Consider the following 26179-nt stretch of genomic DNA (forward strand, 5'->3'; position numbering starts at 1 on the left):
CACCCCTCTCCCTTTACAAGCTCCCCACTGAAAAGAAAAGAGGCGTCTTATTTCCATATATTTCCTATGACAAATTTGACCCCGTGAACCTCACATTTTATCGAGTTAGGTAAAAATGTATGAAAGCCCCTCTCTTCCGTATTCACCTTACCACTGGAGGGTTCCCGAATAAACATAGAAACATTTCTGCATTCCAAAAAAAATCATAGAGTCCTTTTCCGTATCCAAATATCCTCCCATGCCAAATTTAGTTCCATTTGCTCAATTATTTCCCCAGTCATTCCAAAAAAATTGTATGGGAGCCCCCTCCCTCTTTATGTTTCTCTTATGGAACATTCGTTCGCCAAAATATCCTTGCATGCCACATCTGATTCCCTTTGCTTGATCAGTTATCGAGTTTTGCAAAAAATTGTATGGGCCCCCTCTCTTCTTCTTATCGTCCCAATGCAAATCGGAAGGAGTTTCAAACAATCATAGAATATATTCCCATATCCAAATATCCTCCAGCTAATTTGGTTGAATTTGCTAGAATCGTTATCGAATTTTGCAATAAAAATTGTATGGAAGACCCCCTCCCCCATTGGAAGAAAGGAAGGGTCTCAACTAATCATTGAAACATTTCTCGTATCCAAACACCCTCACATGCCAAATCTGGTTCCATTTGCTTGACTAATTCTCGAGTTATGTTAAAAATTGTTAGAGAACCCCCCTCCTCTCTTTCTATTTCTCCTTTAGAAAAAAGGAGTGGTACCAAACATTCATATAAATATTTCTCGTAACCAAATCCCCTTCCATGCCAAATTTGGACCATTTGCTTGAATGGTTCTCAAGTTATACAAACATTTCATTTTTGCTTTGGAGACCCCCTCCCCCCTTCCAGTAAGAGGGAGGGATCTCAAACTGTTATAGGAAACTTTCAGGCCTCAAAAGCACCCAGCTGCCAAGTTTCAGAAAATCAGTTAAGTAGTTTTCGATTCTACAGGGAACAGACAGACAGAAATCCATTTTTATACATGGTCGGGATTTGAACAGACCGAACTGAACGCCAAATTAAAAAAAAAGTAATCTATTGCAGCGGATATACAACATGTTAAACTACCTTCTCTTTGAAGATAAGGACATTTATCCAATTTTTAAAGATTTTTTTTGAAAAAAAAATCAGTATTGCAGGCAGTGGAAATGGCAAAAATGCGTTGCGCCCAAGTGAACTGAAAGCCACCTTAAAGGAAAAAAATGAGAAGCACGGTTTGCTTAAGAAAATTGATTTTGTACAGAATAATCTAAAGTTTGTACGGTTTTCCGAATCGAAACTGTCCTTCGGCTCGGTAAGAACTGAAAAATGATTATTTTAACGAGGAATTAGCTCTCGTGGCCAAAAACTTCATGTTGCGGATCGTCAGCATTTGTTTAAATTAGGGTTTGTTAATTTTGTATGGGAGCCCCCCTTTTTGAATTCGGAGAAGTTTGAAAGTATTATAGAAACCATTCCCAGTCTTGAAAACAGCACAGCTACACACCAAATTTCACGTTTATCAATTCAGTAGTTTCCAGAAATTGTTCGAATTGTGTCATATTTTTATTAATTCTTCATGGGTGCCCCCCCCCCCTTGTTTAAGTCGGAGCGGTTTGAAAGTATTTTAGAAACCACCTCTGACCCCAAAAAAATCATACATACAAAATTTCACATTGATCGGTTCAGTACTGTTCGAGTCTAGAAAACAGACGGACAGACAAACATTTTTTATGTATATATGTAGATAGATTGCGATAGGATGAAAGCGAACGTTTTCCATGGATACTCAAAATGATAAAAAGGCACACGGGACTCATATGCGTAAATATAAAAGAGTAGAAAAACACAAATTTCTTTTTTTTCTACGTCTCTTTGGGCAACAAGGACCTGGTCGGCGCCGTTATTGTCTTAAAAGAGAGACCACCAGTTTTGTGCATTGCGAGTCCAAATCATCATTCTTCTGACCTTTGCACAAAATTGACGGACTCGATAAATCTCGATGGAGATGTGGAATTCTTACTGCTGATCCAAACCTGCGATCGTCAAGTTGAAAATGTTATAATTCTTAAAAGGTTCCATTAAGCCTTCATTGTAATACTCAAGTCAATTGAATCCAATAGATTGGAAACAAAATTTATAGTTTTGGACAGAGCTGCATGTAGTGATGTTCCGTAAATCGAGAACGGAGTTCGTTTGTCGAGGGTAATTCAGCTGCCTTTGAAAATTCGTCGAAAATTCTTTGCTATGTATTATGAGAACTGAGAACCTAAAGATTCCAAAATGTGTCAAATTACAGTCAAGCGTGACGGGTGAATTCTCGCATCTCCGGCTACAACTATAAATTTCTACATTATTCAAAGTCTAAGAAAAATCCGAAAAAACATTCGGACCAGCTAGCAAATGCTTAAAATAAATTTCACTTATTGCCTAAGAAAGCTGAAGTTAGAAGCTACACAGCAAAAATTATTTCCTGTAAAATTACGCAAATGTCCTGTAACAAAAAGGAGCAGGACATTTACCGTAAATTTACAGGTCGAAAACATGATTACGTGACATTTAATTTTTTGTGTACAACTTTTTTACAGGACATTTGCTGTAATTATAAATGAATCTTCGTTAACTTTCAAAGAAAACAATTTAAAATTACAGGTTTTGTTAATTACAGGTGATTTATTTTAAAGGTTGCAGTTTTCAGTGACACGTGATAGTCAAAAAAAATTGCTGTGTATATGTTGTGCATAGGCATATTTTTTTTGAATTTTTTTAAGATCATGACTACAAAAAAAATGTAAAAACCGTACTTTTCAATCAATGACTGGTCAAAATTGTTTCAGTCACTGTAGAAAAATTTCGAAAAGTGGATTGGAAAGTTGATGTAATTTGACACATTTTGGCATCGTTAGGTTCTCAAAGTAAATAGCAAAGAATTTTCGACGAATTTTCAAAGGCAGCTGTTTTTCTAACTTTTTACGTAATAGAAGATACTTTCCTCAAAATTCGAGCTGCTCAAGTGACTTTTGTCGTCATTGTCGGGGTCTGACTGACCCCGATTTCGCATAACTATTCAAACTCCTAAATTGCGAACCAACCAACCAACACAGCTCAGCGACAACAGTGTTGTCCGCTTGAGTGTAATCAGTGTCGTCTACAGCGCTCGATCCACTTATCCAGAACAAGTGCCTATAGCTAAGCGAGTAATCATCACGCTGCCCGGTCCTGATGTGCAACAACAGCAATGCTCAGTAACACGATAATCCACCATTAGTCGGTTTAATGCTACCGCTGCTGGCTGGCTGGAAATGTGAATGGTGGTGTGATATTTCCAGAGTCATATCATCACCGCATAACCAACCACATGTGCACGCGACGAGAAATACAAAGAGGAATCATTCTTATCCGTTTTTTAAATTCATTTTTCTGTCAGCTTCATCCTTAACAATATACTATATGTACCTTCTTCTACCTAGCATCGTGTTGTTGGCAATGGGAGTAAATATGCAGATAAAAACAACAAACAAGTGCTCGGCACGCGGTCTTCATAGAGGTAAACCGACCCAACTGCACGCCAGTATCGATTCCTAATAATTGTGTTTAAGAAGTCATCACCATCGATCAAGCGTATAGTGCTGAATGAATTCATTTCTTTTGAAATAATTTGTCATAAAGCTTAGTTCTTTTAGAAATGGGACACTTTCTTTTGCTAATAGCTCGTTTACTAGTTATCGGACATTCAAAATTTTAGCAGCATTTTGTTGCCTGTAAAATGTACTATCCGACCTATTATTTTCAAAATTTAAAAATTACGCGTTTTTGAGATATTTACGATGCAAGAGAAAAAGGAAAAAATAATTTTGCACAGTTTCGTTCAAAATCCATCATAATCAAATTGATAGCTGACAAAACCGTCGAATATTCGAAAAATTACTGTATGTGAGAGGTGGAAAAGTTGCAAATACTGTCAAAAATGTCCACAAAGTTCAAATCAAGCATTGGAGTGAAGCATATGATCGGCAACTTCGGCTAAGGGTCATCAGGGAATCAAGTCTCATACCAGCATTTTTAATTTTCAAAAAGCGAAAAACTAAGAGTAGATCGCTGAAATTCGAAAAAAAATATTCTCCGATAAGCTGAAAGTGCTGCATGGTAATGAGTCATTCAAACCACACCTCAAACACTAAATTTTTGCTAGTTCCAGCCCTCGTAAGCTGTATAGCCGGTACCGAGGCTATGCGACAGATGATTTCTGATGAACGAAAAAACTTATGAAAAACCCTATTTTAAACAAATTCTAGCGTTTGAATCCTATACCATGTCTGCTCGTGGCAAGGCCCCGAGTATATTAAAGTATGTATTTGCCGGTTTTTTTTTGTATAAAATATTATGATTTGCCAAAATTCTGCTCCTGTGGAAAGAAATATCAATATTCAAAACGAAAACCATTGTTTTTGTTGTTTTTTTTTTTAAGCCTAAAAAGAGTAATCTACCCTTCCCTTCGCAAACTTCGATCCATACTAACCGATTATACATTTAAGTTTAATCTCATGATGGTTTTACTTCGTTATTGCCAGATTTTGCCAGCAGAAATTCCATTAAAAACGCTCAAAAAGTGGCTCAAAGATAATCAAATTTGTTAATTTCGAAACATCTGTATCCACTAAATTTCTCTCAGTTTCTTTTAAAAGAGAAGTATTGGTCCGAAAAGTAGCAGAATTTGAAGGAAGAGGATTAAACCACCTAAAATACAGAATAGACGCAGTATTAGTTAAAAAACTGATCAATATCATGACAGAAAAAAGTGTGCGCTAGCTGATGGGAGGTACCAAGAATAAAGTAGTATTTATTCTTACAAAAAAACGATAAATAATTTTTTTCAAATTTTTTTATGAATTATCATAAAATAACCTTCATTCGCTTCATACAAAGTTTTTAGATCAAACGAAAGGTTTTTAAGATACACGCATTCGTAACTGTCCCATTTCTAAAAGAACTAAGCTTTAGTTATCAAGAAATGACCCGCAATTAACACGTTTTAATGGTTGAGGGAACATTTAAGAGAGGCTTCAGGTGATGTTCCTTTACCTACTCCAGGGCAACAAGGGTGCGATAGTTCTTATTATGCGTGTCTATTTCTTGCCAACAAACAAAGCAAAATAAACAGCACGCAATGTATGATTTATCGAAATTCAATACATAATATTGAACCCTACCGCAGGACCTTTCAGTGATGGATCTCAGAAACGCAATACAGCTGTATGTTAGTCTCTTAGTCTCTTGAATATCCAATTAAAAAAACCGCAATATACGAGCCAATCTGAGTAAAATCTAAGCATATTTAAAAAAAAAAGTCAAGGAAAAACATGAAGAAATCACTCTAAAATTCATGTTTTAATCCAAGCGCATCAGTAGCGTTCAAATCATATTAAAAGCTGAAGAAAGAAAAAAAAAAGTTCTACGAAATTAAATATGTTTCACGAAACACTACCCAAGTATCCGTGTTCATAGTGTACATATACAATTTTCGTTTGTAAAATATTTCAAGGTTCTGTAGATATCATGTTTTACCAATCAGCATATTTCAACAGTTTCCCCCCCATTTGCCTTATAGCATAAGATTTGATCAAATGATAAGAAAAAAAAGATCTGATCACGTTAAAAACAGATTTCATGTTCGAATGATGATTTCAGACATAAGTGACCCAGACAACCAGAAGTCGTATTTCATTTTACAGATGTTAGCGTATAGAATGTTATTTGAACTCATTTTCGTATATCTGCACCAACAATGTGCGGCCCATGCATATTCTTTATCGTATTGATTTTATCGTAGCATGATTTTATTACGACAATCCGTATATCTGCACCTACAATGTGCGGCCCATCCATATTCTTTATCGTATTTAAATACATTGCATGATTTTATTACGATAATACAACCCAAATCCAGAATATGTGTGCTTATGTACCTACATGTCTCGAGCTCGAGCTCGAGCTAGATCGGGAAAATTAATCTATTCTACAAACACGGTTTTTGAATTATCAGTGAACTAAACAACTTTGAGTATATACTTTATACTTTATGATTAAAACGGATAGTGATAAAATCGAAAAACTACTGTAATATGAATAAATCCGAACAATATCCAGGCAGTTTTCCACAAAAACCGGACATCCGGGGCGGATTCGAATTTTTCATTGATTATCCGATCAAGCCCGGGCAATCTGGAATGCTTAGTCTAGCTATAAACAAGTCTGGAATAGTTATGTCAAGTATTAATGTATTGTTGATTTTATTTTTAAAAAGATATTGTTCGGATTTATTCATATTACAGTAGTTTTTCGATTTTATCACTATCCGTTTTTATCATAAAGTATAAAGTATATACTCAAAGTTGTTTAGTTTACTGATAATTCAAAAACATGACTCTCGTTCTACAATTGAACACTTATGTCCAAAGTTCAAGCTGATAGATTGGGATTTTCTGGTAGTGTCATAGAAAAATGTCTAAGCAATTATTGTTTTTGACTATTTATAATAGTTGAAAACATTTATTTATAATTGAATGAATATTTAAAAATGTTATCAATCAATAAAATATTTCAATAATTTTCCATGCATAACTTTGTTGGCATCCTACGATGTGTGGGAGTTTTTTTTTATCAACTAATTTCCTTAAGCATAATCTGAAATTATTATTCTGATCTGACAAGTATGACGTGTCTGTCACATCTCCATCAGCCCAATTTCATCAATCAATGTGAATTTCTATTAGTTACTGGCCATAATCAATACTCATTCATCCCGGCAAACTGCTTAATAACAACGGACCCATCTCTCTTTATCTAGCCTAGTCCTATGATGTATTAAATTAATGCCTTCAGCTCTCGAGCCAGACGGTGTGATGATGCGGTGTATGAAATCGACAAGGTTGTGACAGTGGCATTGGCGGCCTCTAGCGTTTGCCTAGCTGTGCGGTCTGTTTTGTCTACGAGAGGGCCTGTTGTGGCTGTGGCTCGCTTTGCTCTACCCTCTAGCTGGCAGCACACTTAGTATTAGTAGACAGTTTAGTAGTTCGATGGGTACAAGTGTATAAACAGCTGAACGCGGTTGCTGCAGCAGTAGTAGAGCAGCAGACATTTGGCCAACCAACATGTTCGGTAAACATTCGGATACCCATCTATATACAACTACTGAGTATTTAACTATAGGTAGACGCAAACAGGAAATATGCTCGAATTAAGCCACTGTGAAGCAATGTCGAGTAGTAAATCATTTAGACGAGAGTGCGGAAAATTGTGAGCAAAATAGTTAAACCATGTTTACCAGTTTAGAGCACCAACTTGAATTATCAGCAATCAGCTTAAAGATGAAGAACTGCAGTAGCAACTCAGCACGTTTGCAAATTTAGTATTATAAATTAAAGGAAACTGTTAGTATCAATTATCACGAGTTGAATTGTGTTCGAATTTTTCTTGATGGAATTCTGAGAATGACGCTTTTGGATTCGATACGATCGGATAATTGTCATCTATCCGCGACTAGATTGTATCGAAAGAAGAAATGAGACGAATCACATTGAGTTTCATCGATGAAAAAGATGAAACTGACATATGATGAAATAGAAAAGTCAATTCATTTGTTAACCTTTAACAATTTTAAATAATTATAACAATCTTCTGTATTCATTTTTCGCTTTGACCGGAGCTCATGTTGAATGTTGGAAATATCCCAACAATCGAATTGCTTTCATTCATCAGACTGGTAACAATGTAATGTAAAAAGGGTGGCTGTTGGACAAAAAATAGATTGTTTTGGCCATTAGTAGGTAGTAGGTACATATGCACATACATATGTATATTAGGGTGGCAATGAATGTATGGAAAAAAAATCGCAAACCGACCATATATCACAGTTTGTAGATTAGCTCAGAATCCTGACTTGTGCAAAATTTCAGCCCAACCGATTTAGGGGTTCCTCAAACAGCTTAAAGTTTCTATTTTTGAACCCTCAAAAATAGAAACTTTTGCGGAGAGGAGACCAAAGGAAATTGGGTTAACCTGTTAATGGTTGCTAGGTAATATAACTGAAAATAGAAGGATTTCAAAGTTATCCACAAAAAAAAATTCTATACTTTTTTCAAACACTCCTTTAACACTCATTTTGGCTCGTTTTTAAACTTGGCGTTTAAAACAATTCAGCTGCAGAGGAAATAAGGGATATGAAGTGTATCGAAATTTTTTTAAATATAGCATTTGAAAGTTTTATTATGGTTTTATTTTGGCATTTTAAATGCAGCTTGTTTCATAACTGTTTTATTATGATCATGAAAAACGCTTTAATTATTGATTCAACCATTTGATTTGATTTCAGGTAGTTCTGGAAACGCTAATACAGCTTTTACAAAATGTTTAGAATGAGTTTTGAATGCTCTATTAAAACTCCACAAAACATAAACTAAGAAGTATGTTCCAAGCTTTTTCTGAATGTTTTATAAAGACACGCAGTGCTTGATTTTAAAACCGTAATAAAATTAGATGATAGTTCTTGATCAAGATGTCAAAACAGGACACGTTCAGGTTAGATGCACATATTTGAAATGGAATTCCCATTTTGATACATTTTTGATAATTCATGTGTGGTGTTTTTGAGTTAAAAAAAATATCTACTATATATATAAAAATGAATGTTTGTGTGTCTGTCTGTTCCCTATAGACTCAAAAACTACTGAACCGATCAATGTGGAATTTGGGATGTAAAAGTTTTTGGGGTCGCAGATGGTTTCTAAAACACTTTCAAACCGCTCCGACTTAAAGGAGGGGGGCCCCATACAAAATTAATAAAAATATGACACAATTCGAAAACTACTGTACCGATCCACAAAAAATTTGGTGTGTAGTTGTTTTCAAGACCAGGAACGGTTGTTGTAATACTTTCAAACCACTGTAAATCGAAAAAGGGGGCTCACATACAAAATGAACCAAAAATTTACAAAATTCAATTATTTTCAAAACTACTGGAACGATTGACGTGAAAATTAGCGTGTAGCCGTTTTTAAGACCGAGAATGGTTTTTGTAATACTTTCCAACCTCTCCGTATCCAAAAAATTGGGCGCCCATACAAAATTACCAAAAATTTTACACGATTCGAAAATTTTTCGGAAACTACTGAACCGACCAACTGATTTTTTTGTGTAGCCGTTTTGAAGACCGGGAATAGTTTCTATAACACTTTCAAACCCTCCAAATTAAGAGAGGGGGGGGGGGGTTGCTCCCATTCAAAATTAATACAAATTTGACAGAATTCGAAATATTTTCGGAAACTTCTGAAACCATCAACGTGAATTTTTGTGTAAAGCCATTTTCAAGACCGGGATGGTTTCTATAATACTTTCCAACCCTTCCAAATCCAAAAAGGGGAGGCTACAAAATTTAAAAAAATTGATAAAATTTTACCAATCCTCGAAGATTTTGTTTAAAATTGATAAAGCGTTTCCACAAAATGAGATGGTTTATTTAGTTGACAAATAAGTTTCAACAAAATTTGATGATATATTGTATTGACAGACGATTCCCATTTTCAGGAATGAAGATTCTCATATTCAATTTTATTTTTTTTTTTGTAAAAACGTTTTTATTTGTACATAATATTATAATTTAAGAACAGTTACATTCAAAAACAAAATCAAGATTATCAGTAGTATACAAATTTTTAGCATCTAACACAAAGTTTACATAGGTAATAAACAATTTTAGAGCTTTATTTTTTGATACTCGACTTATTAATTTTAGTTCCGGGAACGCAAACGTGTTGAAAGAAATATTTCTGCCTAAAAACGGTTCCAATTGTAGCTTCAGGTGATTCCATAGGTGGTTAACTCGGGTACATGATGAAAATTTATGTTCCAACGTTTCTACCGCATTCTGACAATTATCGCAATTGGGACTGTTTGCTCTACCAGTTCTAGCCATAAGAGCAGCATGTGGAATTTTTTGATGTATGAGGAGGTACATTTGGGATTTTTCATCGGAGTTTAAAGTTGATTTTCGTAAGTTTTTCCATACAAGTCTCCATGCCACATGTGGATGTTCTTCGACGATTTTCAACTTATTTGTGTTTTTTCTGAAATTCATGTAGAGAGTTGAGCCTGAAGGATGTTCAATTAATGTAACATACATACCATTTTCAAAACCAATGTCTTAGTGTTTTCATAAAAATTTTGCACATTTTTTGATTATTTACAAGTTTGCCTGTATTTAAACACTCCCCCCGCATCAAAAAGGCGATTGTTTTTGTTTAAATGGTTTATTTATTGTACTGAAGATCGCTCCTATTTTTTTTCTAAAGGGTGGCTCCTTCAACCTACAAACCTTCAAATTACGTCGGGACTCAAGATAATCTAGAAAGCTCAGATGCTTTGGAAAATAGTTCGCTTTAGAATTATGTTGAAATTTTATTTGAAAGGATGTTTATTTTGATTTCAATTATTTAAACAAAAATACTTTTTTCTTTCAAAGAGGTAGCAAAGTCGGCTAGTATGTATATAAAAAAAATCTTTGCAATACTTCAAATCACCGGAAGTAGTATGAAAGTCTCTACAATATGAGTATTGAGTGAAAGGGCCCAACTAGTAAGAGAAAAAAAAATCTGTTGCTTGACGCCATCATTAATCCAAGATGGCAGCTTCCACTTTTCTTTTCAAAGCTTTAAATGACTGAAAATGTCTTGAAACATCCACAATAAGCCCTTTCACCCGATACCAATATTGTGGGAATTTTATGCGATTTTCAGTGATTAACAGCATTTTGAAGTTAAGCGGAAAACGCTATCTTGAATTTCAAGATGACGTCAAAAAGAGAAATTCTACTTCTACTAGTTTCAGTCCTTTCACCCAAATACCCCGCATTGTGCGGCACTCATGCTATTTTAAGTTATTAACAGCATTTTCAAGGTCGCTGGAAGCTGCCATTTTGGATTTCAAGATAGCGAAATTCGACTTCTTCTAGTTTAGCCCTTTCATCCCATTGCCCATATTTTGAAGATTTTATGCGATTTTTAGTCATTTTCAGCATTTTACAATTCAGCGGAAACCGCCATCTTGGATTTCAAGATGATGTCAATAGCGAAATTGAACTTTTAGAACATTTTTTAAGGGGTTCAATAGTTCTGGTGAAAGCGCTTTAGCGTTTCATGAGGGTTAACGAAGTTGTGCTGACCATAATAAAGCTAAAATGCTTATTTGGGATGGCCATTAACAGGTTAATCGAAATTCTTCCATCTTCAATTGGTTTTCGATAACCAATTTACATTTAATTGGAACCAACAAATGTCTTCAAAGCCTTCTTTTTTAAAAAGGGTTATATAAAGGTTCTGTTAGAGTCATTCTTTATTTTTAATACATATAAAGTATTATAATTTCTTGAACTCTAGAAAACCCTGATAAACAATCTCAAGAATTCTGTGTACATCGTTACCCTGATTTAAATATTGCTTTTTTTATACATCCCAAATTTAAGTTGGGATTACAAAATTTCGTTCAATAGTTTCTCGTTTCAATTAAAACTTGTTTTGAAAATTGTTTTTAATTGATTTATTAATCAGTTATACATGAATAATTTACTGAATGACTGTGTACTATCTAGGCTGACTGTGAAAGGCTGGTGATGACGTTCCTCAGAACTTTAATTAATTTGTAATCACACTCGATTGACCGCTCATGTCTAGCCATCGACATAGTAGCAGCAGAAATAATGTGAAAGAAAATGGAAAGGCAGCAGCATGCCTCCAAAGGCAGAAATAGGTAGATGCCTACAGAGAGCCCGAGCTTCATTCATAGGATGTAATCTAATCACTTTCCGGCCATATGCATATCTAGGTATAGTGGCACCGACCGGTCAGGAAATGCCGCCGAGCTCGTGAATAATATAGTAAGTTCAGTTGAGGTTGGAAACCCTTTTGACATGTTTAACTAATGGTGCCTCCTGTTGAAATGTCTTCATCGACATTGAGTGATCTTCATTCTAACCCCAGGTAGAACAGCTACTAATAGAAGGAAAAGAATAATCTGAAACGGACTTTCGAATTTGATCCTATAATCTTGGTAATGAATTGAGCTATAAAACCGAACAACAAACTTTGGACTATTTGATTAAAGCGTAAAAATCGTAACGCTAATGGATGTTTTAGGTGATGCTTAGTTTAGAGATTCCAACTACTTGCATATTTATTCGTTGTTATAATTTTATTGAAAAGATAGGTTGAAGGTTGTATGATGCTAGGTACATTTTTTTTTTTGATAATTTTCAAAGGAATATCATCCAACCCAACAGCGTTCGTATCAATTTCAGACAAACTAATAATGACGTTTTATTGAATCGGATCAAATGAAAAATAATTCCAACTTGATTGCACGCCCATCAAATCAATGTTGTCTTTAGGAGTAAAGGATTTAAAAAAAGTTTCATTGATCTCTTCGGCTGAAAAATTGTTAGAAGGTTTTTCAGTAGACTTGCTTATTTTAGATTTTCTTATCTGTGCCACAGAATTTTTAAGGAGAGTTTGGAATCAAGGAATCTTTCATAGCATCTTTTCTTTGCAGTTTTTACAAGAGAAGAACTCTATTGCGAATGATTTTGTAAAGATTAAAATGCTCATTGCTACGAGATGTTTTAACTGTTTGAAGGTTCAATTTCTGTTTACAATAGCTTGGGCAAAAGAAACGTCAAACCATGGGTTATGACATTGAACTGATTGAACATTCTTATTATATAGTCCAGTTATAGGGAGAAACATCTTACCTGTCAGCCACTTATGGGATTCGAACCCAAAAGTTTTCTTGCCGATATCGGAAATCGAACCCAGTACGCCTGGCATACCAAAACCAAACTCGCGCCAGCCTATCCGCTAGACCACATCGGCGCATTATGTTGGGAATATCCATTACTACACCCAAAATTCAACCTTTATGCCAATCAAGCGTAATCAATATCTTACCGGAATTGGCATAAGAATAGAACGCAATCGGGGATGATTCGATTTGCGACCATCGGCATCAGCCTCCCAATGGGCGATGGAAGCGAAAAGTTATTCTTTCTCTCCTTAAGAAAAACGCCTTTAGAACTGTCAAAAGTTGGGTGAAATTATAGCTGCATCCCCCTTGCACTAATGAAAAACCATCACCCAAATTCGTCAGCGCTTCCATCGCCTATTGCAACCGCATTGCGTATAACTGAAAGAAACAAAAAAATCGTTTTCACGTGCCTCCCTATCCCATCACAAGACGAAGGAGGATAGAAATAGATACCGGCCAACATCAGGCAGCCAGCTGTGCGTGTGTATGTAGCAAAAGCAAAAGGATTATTTCAATCCACCGGCACCGGCAAACAACGACCGGCCAAGCTGCCCGACTTTAGCAGTGGTGCGTGTGTATGTGAGACAGGCAGTAATCATAACAAAATTCCCATTCAATGGGAATCCATTCCCTTTCCCGTTTTCTTCACAAGACAAAGGTCTACCTTGAAAGGAGGCCAAACGCCAGGAAGCCACCGTTGTCCGTTTTTGGTGATTGATTGGTGGCAGATAGCCTATGACCAGGGTTGGCATAATTTAGTCAAATGACTGTGACTGTTGAGCCTCTTGGTCCGTCAAACTCATTTGACTGTTCCTTAACGACCAGTCACTTCGTTTGCCGGTCATTCATTCCCCAGTCATTTGAAGCTAAAATATTAACCTAGTCAAGCAATCGCATTCAACCGACCGATGACGAAAAAGAAACGCATTTATTATTATTGTTGCTCCTGCCAGCAAGCCGAAGACGACCGAAGAGGAACAAGAAAAGCATTTATTATTATTGTTGCTCCTGCCAGCAAGCTCGTTTTCAGTTTTTTATTGCTATTGTTGCTCTCTGCCAGCAAGTCGTTCAATTAGTTGTACCTGCCGTCCGCAGCCGATCGAAGTGTGAAGAGATTTGCCAGTCACTGTCAGGAGAAATTTTGACCATGTGTAGGAGCTTCGCCAGTCGATGATGTAGAAATGTTGATTGTTGTCGTGCTTTATCCGTCATGCGAGTAGTGAGGCTCCGTCAATTGAGAACAGTGCCAGTCGTTTGATGAAACAAAACTAGTCGGGTCAAGCGTGACGGGCGAAATTTACCATCACTGCCTATGACAAATACCCCTCCCCTTCATCCGACTCAGGTACACTTGTTAAGATGTCGGATTGCAAGACGATATAAAAATGGTGTTTTGAGTTCGATTCTCACTTCCATACGGCACTTTGTTTTTTTTTTTTTTTAATTTTCTTATTTCTAGGATAAATTATGCAACAGGATGAAGATCCTATTAATGTGTTTCTTGTTTCGCTTAAATGTAATGATTATGCATCATTTAGCCAGTAGTGCTTTTTCAATCATATCATTTTTGGCACAGTACACTTTTCAGCGCATTTTCGGCACAGAGTTTACTAAATGGGCATTGGATTTTTGCAACCTCTTCTATGGGTGTATGAAATAATGTGGGTTCTAGTGAACCTTCATATAAGAGAAGCGACATCTGATCCCTCTTAAAATAAAATATGTGGCAACATCGCCGAAATCTTGGACAAAAAAATCCCCAGCACTGTTTTCTGGCTCAATGTTCAACCTCTAAAGTGAACGCTCCTTCAATCCAACAAAACAACATTGAACTCGATGCCCGAAGGATCGCGATAAACGGTATGAATAACTTGAATTTCGTTAATAATCAGTTAGTTTTCTAACTAGAAACATGATTCACCAAAGCATTAAAAAAATTGCACCTAATCATAAATTCATATGACCAGCTAAAAAATTATCTGTTTGAACTATAACAACAATCGCAATACCTTCCTTGGTTGAGTTTTCAATAAGAAAGGTAAAAACTCTGCGACAAAATGCTCGGATCGTTTGGAATCGATTTTGACAGTTGTTTTGCTCGATTGGAATTTTGTGTTTCAGATGTCACTTCTCTTATATACAGGTTCACTAGTGGGTTCGTTTTCCAAACTGGTGACATTATTGTGGCAAACGTTGGAGTATTAAATTTTATGTATAATGCTTCATCAGTTGTCACTGCTGCCAGCTTAAATAAACGAGGCTGGGTCATTTGGCCGAAAGTCATGAGGCCGAAAGCCATTCGGCCGAAGGTCATTCGGCCGAAGGTCATTCGGCCGATGGACGTTGGGTTATGGGCCGACGGTTATCCAGCCGAAGGCTGTTAAGCCGAAAGGATGTTCGGCCGAATGGTCACTAGGCCGAATGGTCCTTTGGCCGAATAGTCATTTGGCCGAACGGTCATTAGGCCGAATTGTCATTTGGCCGAATGGTCATTTGGCCGAATGGTCATAAGGCCGTATAGTCATTAGGCCGAATCATCGTAAGGCCGAGTGGTCGTTAGGCTGAATATATGCCAGACTTATAAGACATATTAACGCATGTTTGCATGCTGGAGCGAATGGCAGCTAGGCCGAATGGTCATAGGGCTGAATGATCAGAATGAATGGTTGCTAGGTCAGTAACAAATCTTTTACACTTGTCTGCATGTTAAGCCGAATGGTCATCAGGCCGAATGGCTTAGGCCGAATAGACATTAGGCCGAATGGTCATCAGACCGAATGGCAAGGCCATTGCCAGATTCAACCATTCGGCTTTGCGACCATTCGGCCTATCGTCCATTTGGCCTTACGACCATTCGGCCTAATGACCATTTGGCCTAATGATCATTCGGCCTAACATGCAAACAAGTGTAAAAGATTTGTTATTGGCCTAGCAACCGTTCATTACAATCATTCAGTCTTGAAAATTTACGACCATTTGGCCTTACGACCATTCGGCCTATCATCCATTCGGCCTGACGACCATTCGGCCTAATGACCATTCGGCCTAACATCCATTCGGCCTAACATCCATTCGGCCTAACATCCATTCGGCCAAATAATATTCGGCTTAATAACCTTCGGCCGAATGTCCCATTCGGCCTATTGTCCTATTCGGCCGAATATGGTTACTTGAAGTCAGGTCGGCCGTTCTTAAAAATGGTTACTTGAAGTCAGTATAAATCGTATATGATAAGAAGTCCGCCATGTTTGCGTTTTTTTTTTGTCCTGAGCAGGATTCAAAAGAGAAAACAACCTGCACCCAGATTGCTATCCTTTGGAAAAATTGTCCAATAAGAGAAGCAGCGAATATTGTTTCTGACAACGGTTTACATGCATTGAGAGCAAAACTTGCACTCTCTCGCATGTTTTGAGGTTATATAAGGAACAAGGTGTTGAATATCGTCTAGTTTGTATAATTCGTATCGCTTAAGCCAGAAGTTAACTATATGTATGTAGGGGGAAGTCGTCTACCACCGGACACTTAAGGTTTTTAAGCAATAACTTCAATAATAGATTTTTGTAAATATTGGTTCCTCTACTGATTTTAAGAGTATCAATATTATGATCACTTAAGTATATTAGAAGAAAATTAATTTACAACAACAATGTGGTGAGAGAAATTATTTCATGTTAGTTTTCACTCATTTCCAAGAGTGTTGTCTATGGCCGGACACTACGAATTACTTCACCAAAGTTGTCACTTGCACTTGTTTTTTCCAATACTGAACTTTCTATGAAGCCAGTCATAAAAGTTTTTTTGACAAACCAGAATGAAACATTTGTTTCGAAAAAACTAGAGAAAAATTGTCTATGACCGGACAGCAAAATCTTAAGTTTCTCAGAGGACCAAAATAGATTCGTTATTGAATCCTTTTCTTCTGCAAACCATTTGAGGGTGCTATAGAGATGAAAAAATGAAAGTTTCAAATTGAAATCATCTATAATTTTTAATATTTTCTTGTCCGGTCATAGACAACAACTTGGTGTCCGGTCATAGACAAATCGCATTGTTTTTTTTTAATTTCCCTAATATTTCGTTTCAACTTTCGTTTTATTACACGCAGCGAAAAGATTTTTTATTTCAAAGCAAAGTGCCGCAAAAACAAAGGATTTTTTCCTTTGATTTTGGAATAAATAAAAAAATCCTTTGATTCAAAGGCATTTTTCTTTTTTTTCAAAGTATTTTTCTTTTGAAAAATCTTTGAATCAAAATATTAATGCTTTGAAACAAAAAACAGTTTCATTTGATGCAAAGTTGTTCTCGTTTGCTACAATGTAATTTAGATTTAGATTTAAAAGGATTGGTTTATTGAACTATTTTCCTTTTATTCCAATTGGAAGAAATATTTTCTGTTGTCCCGAAGTTCCTATTAGGAATTTTGAATAATAAAAAGAAAAAAATTACATTTAAAATTCATTTTTATTCACAAAATTAACACTGGTTCACTATAATTTTGAACCTTATTTTGGCCTGAGGGCATACTTCTTGGGCCGGTCGGAAGTCTATTCCAAAAGCAGCTCCGGTTGCTAGCTTTAGTGGTCATCCAACTGGTGATTACCGCTGAAGATCGGGCCGAAGATAATCAGACCGCTGGATTTGGGGCGGAATCTGTCGTGGTCCTGTAATGCAAGAGTTTATATAAAATCTTAAACATTCACTTTTTGATTAATAGATTAACACACACTTACCATTCTTCATCCTGAATCCTCCTAAAGTTATCTCTGATTCACTAGTTTTGATTTTCAACACAACTGGACCAACTTTATTCAAAATTCGGTTCTTGCTCAATCCAAAATATCTTCTAAGTTTAAAATTTTAATTTAAAGAAATTATTCCTATCTGTTGAAAACAATTTTCTTTGGTTGAAAGAAAATTTACTTTGTTTTTAACGAAATGTGCAATTGAACAAATTTCTTTTGAATCAAAGAATGTGTTTAAAATCAAAGTCCAAAATTATTCGGTTCAAAATATTAATTCTTTCTTTCAAAAATTATTCATTTGAATCAGAACGATAATTCATTGATTCAAAGAAAACAGGAGTTTGATTAAAAAAACTGAATGTTTTGAATCAAAGTCAGTTTTGTTTTGTATCAAAATCCAAAATCTCTGCGTGTATCTTATATCTACTGTAGCCGAAAGATAACCAATCAACGATGTCGTTCATGTGTAGTTCAAATTTACAAGCCGAAAAAACTGACCACAATACAAATGCAAAGTTTAGGCGATCTTCTCCGCACTACTAGGCAAAAGCTTTAGATACTTATCATTGTTTTACCTTTTCAGATTGGATTACCATATTTCTACCACTATATCAGGCTACTATTTACTTTATTTTCATGGCGTTAAAACATTATTAGGATATTCAAGCGTGAGTTTTCAAAAGGACGTATGTAACATCAGACAAAATCTGAGAAAAAGGAGGGACAAAATTATGTTAATATAAATAAATGCTATTTAAAGCTGTTTGATCTAGAATCAAGCTTTATCATGGCAGCTGTAGGAAAAACAATAATGTTTTAATTATAGGTTTGAGCATACTGGATTTTTTGCTGTTTCCTAGTGAATTTGTAAAAAAAATATTTTACACCGTATTGTTGAGTTTTTTTTTCACATACGCCATAATGATTCGTCGTTGTGACAGTTTAATATTTACATACACCCTTTATGATACGTCGCTTGGACAAATTGTTTTCATTATGCGTCAAATCAGATACGTCGGTTTTTTCACATCATTGCAGATGCGTCAGTTTTAAAATAATAATTATTTTAAAACTGACGCATCTGCAATGATGTGAAAAAACCGACGTATCTGATTTGACGCATACGACGGTTTGCTGCGATCCTATCTGCTGTGTGTGCGATATTATTTGTTTTGACAGATGCGTCGTTTTACCAAAAAGAGGTGTAAAGAAGAATTTCGAAAACACTGAGAAAAGATGACATAGGTCGTTTGTATATTTTTTTAGCTAACGGCATATTATTATTTTTTTTGTACAAACAGTTAATTCATACAGAAGAAAATAAAATTTACTATACCGTGCAAACAGTAACTCAATTTGTTTACTTTTGCGACATACGTCCTTTTGAAAACTCACGCTTGATATTGTGTTTTCGAAAAATCTTTGTTGTCCGGCCATAGGCGATGTCCGGCCATAGACGACTTCCCCCTATGTTGCTTACACTTTGGTAGGTAAATGCTGTTTTTTTGAGTTTTATACGATAATTCTATTATGTATATAAAACGTTTAACAAAGTTTGTTGAGTAATTTATGTACCTACAAAAATATTTGTTGGGGAGATCCGAGGTCAGGGTCCAGGATCAGGTTCGTGGATTCTGGATCAGAATCCTGGATAAAGATCCAAATTAAGAATCAGAACCCGTGATCGGTATCCAGCAAGGTTACCAAAAAATTTCTTCGTTGACAAAAATCTCTCGAATCCTGATATTAAGAAATGAATTGTAAATCATGTGTAACGATTTTACAGTTTTATTTAAAAAATAAATTTTCATTCCCAATTTTTTTAAATTTTCGAAAAAATTATCTCAACGAATGTTTCCTCGCAGATTCGAAAAATATGCATCCGTTGAAAAAGTTAACAAGTAACTAAGTGATGACAATCGATTGTGTTTTATTCACTTAACGGTACCGGTAGAATCTCGTAGCTACAGATTGGCAGTTCCACACAGCAAAATAAACAAAAAAAAAGTGAAATCGATTAAGTCAATGGAACCTGTATATTATAGCTACCTATAGTGGTAGTTTTTTTTTTGTTATTTTCTTACTCCACCAAGTGACTTTGACCCTGACTGGAGGACTGGTCTGCTGATCGACCGACAATAATAATTGGGCAACTCATGGACCAACGACACTGTGCACACTGATGCTCTGCGCTCTTCGCGCCTAATGTATTCAATCCATTATACCATTTGTCGGGTTCAGCCGCAGTTCGTATCTGAAAGAAAACCCTTTTCATTAGCACTATGTGCGGTTTGATATCTATGGAGAAGTCATAACAATAAATACAGGAGCACGAATTTAGGAGGGCCTAAATGGAATATGGTGGTTGAAAAATAAAATCATTTTAAATTTCAATTGAATAGATCGATATGAAAAATAAATAATTTTCAAAGATTCGTTCAAAATACCATGGTTAGAACCAAGTCGCACTTAGTTTCAAAATATCAAAAAACTTTATCGACAGTCTTCCGTGAGCAAGTGACAAACGACAGTCCTAATTTGATTATTACCCGCAGTCTTCAAATTGTTGTCACGCTCTAGCTGGTTTCCATAATTCATTCAACCGGTTTTCTAGTGCTCAGAAAATACTATCAGGAAGAAGTGCGTGTGCAAAGTGTGTTGTGTTTGTTTTCTTTTTTTCAATCGATATTGTGAATTTATGGATGATTGGAAAATATAATGACGATCTGAAAAGATTAAGACTCATTTTGAAATAGTTATTTCGTTGTCCACATTAAGTGACCTACATATTTAAATCTAATGAATCTCAGTAAGACCCTTTTCTTCTATATCTCTGTCTTAAGGCATAAATATGACCTTAATCTGTACCTTTCTTTAAACTAAAAGTGCATTCACTATTATCCTTTTTTTTTTTGTTTTCCACAGACGCTGCAACTTCCGCTTCTGATGACGAGGACAACGAGTTCTATGATGCACAAGAAGAGGGTGGTTCGGTCGCTTCACAGGAGGAAAGTTCGTTCATTCTGAAAATTCCAGTGGCCCATCATCACAATCGTCGCAATTCGAACGACGCCACTGGCAGTTCCTCTGAGGGCGAGGAAGGAAACAGTGAAACACAGCAAGTAAGTTCGGCCTCAAGTTCAAATTACTAAGGCGTGAGTATAATTTTCTCTTTTCGAACCATTTTAGGTATTAGTAGTTACCAACAGTTTGGACAATATGGACGTAACGGATAGGATATCCGTGAACAGCAGCCAAGCGCTGACACCGACCTTCTCCAATAACAACCAGTCCGCCAAAATAGCACGAAAGCGCCGCACGCGAGTCACCGACAAACCAAACTATCCATTGAATCTTTGGTCCATCATCAAGAACTGCATCGGCAAAGACCTGTCCAAAATTCCTATGCCAGTCAATTTTAACGAACCCCTTTCGATGCTACAGAGGTAAGAAAATTACCAGTTTGATTTAATTCTAAATTTCTAATGCAAAACAAAAAAAAAACCTTCCAGATTGACGGAGGACTTTGAATACTCGGAAATCCTAGATAAAGCCGCCCAATGTAAAGATACCTGTGAGCAATTAGCATACGTAACCGCATTTACCGTATCAAGCTACTCGACGACAAGCAATCGAACAGGCAAACCCTTCAACCCACTGCTTGGCGAAACCTACGAATGTGATCGGACAGACGACCTCGGATGGAGATGCATCAACGAACAGGTGAATGTTCAACTGGTTTTCCTTAAGTTGCATGTTAATAAATTTTAACCATTTTTAAAGGTATCCCATCATCCTCCGATGGCAGCCCAGTACTGCGAAGGACGCGGCTGGCGATGCTGGCAGGAGTTTACGATGACCTCCAAGTTCCGTGGCAAATACATTCAGATTGTTCCGCTCGGGTATGCGCATGTTGAGTTCCCTGCGACCGGTAACAAGTTCACATGGCGCAAGGTAACGACCACGGTGCACAACATCATTGTCGGGAAGCTGTGGGTAGATAACCATGGGGATATGGAGATCTTTGGCGAGAAGAGCGCCAAGGGCGTCAAGTGTCATCTGAAGTATCTACCGTACTCGTACTTTACCCGGGATACACAGCGTCGCGTCAAAGGTGTCGTAATGGACAACTCCAGCCAGGTCAAGTGGGTCATCAACGGTACCTGGGATAGCAAAATCGAAATAGCTCCGGTCATTTCCACCAGTGGCTCGGTGGAAAATCCGGTGTACAAAACGGGTAACTACAAGACGGCCTGGAACCGCCGGTTGCCGCCCAACGACTCGGATAAATACTACAACTTCACGTTACTTGCCTGCCAACTGAACGAGCCGGAACCAGACGTAGCTCCCACGGATTGCCGGCTGCGGCCCGACCAGCGCCTGATGGAGGAAGGCAAGTGGGACGACAGTAACGGACAAAAATTAAGGTAAGTGGTTTACAGTGATTTCTACACCCAAAATTCAGCCTTTACTTCAATCATGAGTTCTCAATATTTCAACGTTATTGGCATAAGATATGAACGCCAGCGGCGATGATTCGATTTGAGCAAGTAGCAAGTTTATTTGGGCAAATGATACCAAATTTTGCTATCAAACCATCAGCAGTGGTAAAATTTCATCATTCAATGTTTGTTTTCAGTTCGATTGAAATTCAAACATCTCAAGAAAACCTGATTTTTCATCACAGAAAATTGGATACCAAATCACTTTGATCTAACTTTTTTATCAGCTGGGAATGATTGAAATCTTAATAATGCCTTAGTAAAATCAACAACTTATCGTGCTGTCATTTAGCTATTAATGCTTTCTTTTGGTATTGGGTTGCCATCACATTACAGCGCATTGATACTTTAATGAAACCTAATTTTGGCATTCGGATCAATACAACACAACTTCCCATATTATAGATTTCTCTTAAAACTTCGGGAATCTCTCCTCCCAAAACATCAAACTTGTGCTGGACGATGAAGAACATTAGCCTCATAAGCATAAGCTGACGGAAGACCGCCTTGACAAGATTTCATCATCAATAAATCAAATAAACATCTGGGTATCTAGGTAGTCTCCCACTTGAGACTTGGACAGATTCATCTTTTTAGTCACATATCTGACCAAAGCATTGGGATTCCGCTTGCATGTTTTTACAACATTTTTATGATTCTGGTCACTGATAGAACGTCCGTTTTTACCTTAATTCTCCTTCTGTCAGATAACCTTAGTTTCCTAAAAAAACCTTTGATCACACGACTTACCGAGAGAATTGAAGATTATCCACAAGCAAAATGAATCCGTTTCATTGCTTTTCGGAAAACGATTTTTTTTTTTAGAAAACTGAGCGATAAAAAAGCAGTGTTAACAAAACAATCGAAACTTCAAGAGAAATTATTAAAATTAAATGTGATGAGTGAAATTGTTACACGAAATAAATGTTTAAACCACTGTAAAAAACGTACCATTTCACACATAAATATGGTTTCCTGGTTCTGGCCCATAAACTCAGTTAATTCAGGCAGAAGGTAATGTTTGGAACGAAAAAAAAATGCATAGCTGATTTAGCGTTGCAGTTAACTATTTCAACTTTAACTGGCTGATTCAACCCTGTTCAAAGAAAGTTAAGTATGGAGTTTCTCAACTCAACGATGTACCAAATACCACAGAACAAAATTTAGTGGATTATTAAAGAGGGGTCAGTCGTTCAGAACAAACCACAATATGCAATATGAGTAAGATCATCACATTTTAACCGGAGTTAATTTTCTAAATAGAAATATACTAATTTAAGTAAATCAAGCACGAAATTTGGTGGAACACCAAGTTATAATGTTCGAATTATAGAAGTAGGTGTTAACAACTTGTTTGTATTTCAAACCACCCCAGACTGGAAGAGAAACAACGAGCCCGGAGGCGTGAGCGTGAGGCCGAAGCAGAACGAGCCGCCGCGGAAGGACGTCCCTATCCACCATACGAGCCGGTTTGGTTCAGCAAGCAGAAAGAGGAGGGCACCGACAATCTGGTGCACGTGTACAAAGGTACCTACTGGGACTGCAAAGCCAAGCAGGAGTGGTCTCGCTGTCCCGATATTTTCTAATGAGGCTCAGCCCAGTCCAGTCAGTCCAGATAAGCACACAAACAAACACCATCAGCTTTCTTCGGTTGTTGTTTGGTTCTTCTATTAGTGACAAATGTTTGGTTTTTGAATGGGTTGGAATGGGTCTATTATCTTATTTGATTTTCATTGGATCATGCGCCAAATCTTTTTTGACTGCGTGAGAGATGAGAAAGAGTGAAAGTGTAATAGAGGTTTTATCATTAATTGTTCAATTTCAGTTTAGTATAAAACACAAGCAAACGCGAAACTCTAACTAGAACAGTTTATGTCTTCTAGATTATAAAAAGCTAATTGTTTACTAAAATCATTAAAAATAATCAATTAAAAACAAATGCTGTCTCATACATATTTTGAGGTATTCTTGTTATGTTGTTCTTTACTTTTACCAAAAAAAAACTATTTAAAACAGACATAGTTATTGATACAATCAATTGCTGAACGAAGTGTAATATCACAGATAAAAATAGTAAATCAATCGACAAGGATATGCTTCCTCGAACGATTTTTCGAATTGAAATGATAGCGTTCAAATGATACCTTTAAATTGCTAAACTCTTATTGAGAACGGAAGAAGCATGAACTTTTTGGGAAACCTTTACCTAAATATTAAACAAACAAACAAAATACTGTAAACTATAAAAATACACTATGGCTAGCGAAAATTCATTACTACTATGGTTATACAAAAAAGCAAACAAGGTAAATTACGAATTAGATCGGTATTTGCTAGAAAACACGCTATGAATATTTTCTAAACTTTCGAGGGAAGGTGCATATGAACTATACACACACACATTTTCCTGGTGGAACTCAAAGGTATTTGAATTGGTTTATGGATTCGTAGGAAAATAATTCTACAATGTGATTTTGTGACATAAGTTTTTTTAAAGGTTCGTCTAGTAAACTTTAATTAATTCGTTTCCTTCCATTATTTCAACTGTTCAAAACTTGCAAAAACACACAAATATAACCTACTCCAGCAAAGTTAGCGTACAGGTCAGCCATACAAAGTATCGAATTATACACCAAGATTTTCAACCTTAACTAAAAATTTCGTGAGTCAAAAGCAAACCTGAAATAGCAATCCGTCGATCATTTGGAACCGGAAAAACGAAGATTAAACACTCAAACTTGGGTATAAAACAAATACAGTAAATAAACTCATGTGAAATAGATAAAAACAAAGTTTCAGCCTAAATAAAATAAAGCGAGTAAATTAAAAAAAAACAGGTGAATAAAAAAAAAACGAAGTCGTTCATGAGCACTAGGAAGGTGTCGAGTAACTACGCTGATAATATATTAGGAAAAACGATTTGTTGAAGCGGTAATCAAACCGCTGAATACCTGGTTGTCGTTTCTGAACATTGTTACTACATTGGAAACAGTTTTTATATTTGAGGTGCAATCGGTGTATCAACAGGGTTCAGAAGAGATAACCTTTTTGTGTTCAAAAATATAGTTTTGGCATGACCCGCAGCAAAAAAAGAATCCCTATAATGATTACACTAACCCCGAAAGAGACACGAAAACAGATGATTTAGAGAGATAAAACACATACACACACAAACACACCTAAGGACAGACATTACTAGTTGTTATGCTTATGAAGCTATTGAATAAAAGTAAAAAATATATGATCCGAAACGAACTACAGCGTATCTCATTATTTTTAACAAATATATCACAGCATTAGGTTTTTCCGATTCTTTCCGGTTTTTTTTTTAAATATGTTTCAAGTTTCTTCTATTCTCAATTTGACACTGTTGGAAATTTTGTAGCTTGCAACTTTATTCGGGTGCATTCCAATATAAAAAAAACTTCTAGGAACCCCAATAATCTCATGAAATCTTCAATTTTGCATCATTACTTTTTTATGGACACTTTCTCAAAGACAATTTAATTTGGAGACATTTTGGGGGATTTTGTTATTTCCCTTTGATTCGGCCTACCGGGATCAAAGTGTGCGCTTGCAACATAAATATGTGTCCAAGCGGATGAATCTGAAACTGAATACAACTAATAGACACTATAATTTCATATAGTCTGGCAAAGAGAATGACGGGAGCCAATCGAACTGTCATTCGCGGGAGCCAATCGAGCAAACTTTCTAAATATTGGAAAGTTATGGTTGAAGTATTGCGGTTACTGGGAAAATTTCTAATCGCGCGACGGTAGCCTTCCGTGCGGTAGGCTAGCCGGAGCAGTAAACACAGTTAAAAAATTCACTCTTACTCACTAATTTCATTGAAAAGTTAAGAAGTAAATTCTTGAATCAATCTTCAAATCATTATTTTGCAAGAGAGGACAAAACATGAAGTCATCGGAATGAAATATTATTATTCTTAATATTTATTGAGATTGAATTAATTACGAGCGTTAAAATCCCAGACAAAACAAAAAACAATCTACATTATTGAAAACACATTTTTCCATAGCCTGAGAATTAACTAATTTGGCATGACGAAGATT

The 26179-nt window shown here is 36.2% G+C and overlaps 1 protein-coding gene across 3 annotated transcripts in view; it reads left to right on the top strand.

Moving 5' to 3' along the window:
• Nucleotides 1-25358, top strand: part of LOC129747816 (oxysterol-binding protein 1) — an 83507-nt gene extending 58149 nt beyond the window's left edge. For all 3 annotated transcript variants that reach the window (XM_055742173.1, XM_055742174.1, XM_055742175.1), the window contains 5 exons: nt 20527-20723; nt 20791-21047; nt 21114-21324; nt 21385-22028; nt 23479-25358. In XM_055742173.1, the coding sequence (XP_055598148.1) occupies nt 20527-20723; nt 20791-21047; nt 21114-21324; nt 21385-22028; nt 23479-23689 (1520 nt within the window). In that variant the 3' untranslated portion in view covers nt 23690-25358. The remainder of the gene's footprint in view (nt 1-20526; nt 20724-20790; nt 21048-21113; nt 21325-21384; nt 22029-23478) is intronic.
• Nucleotides 25359-26179: the final 821 nt, after the last annotated feature.

Source organism: Uranotaenia lowii, chromosome 2, assembly GCF_029784155.1.
Source record: "Uranotaenia lowii strain MFRU-FL chromosome 2, ASM2978415v1, whole genome shotgun sequence".
Taxonomy (NCBI): Eukaryota; Metazoa; Arthropoda; class Insecta; order Diptera; family Culicidae; genus Uranotaenia; species Uranotaenia lowii.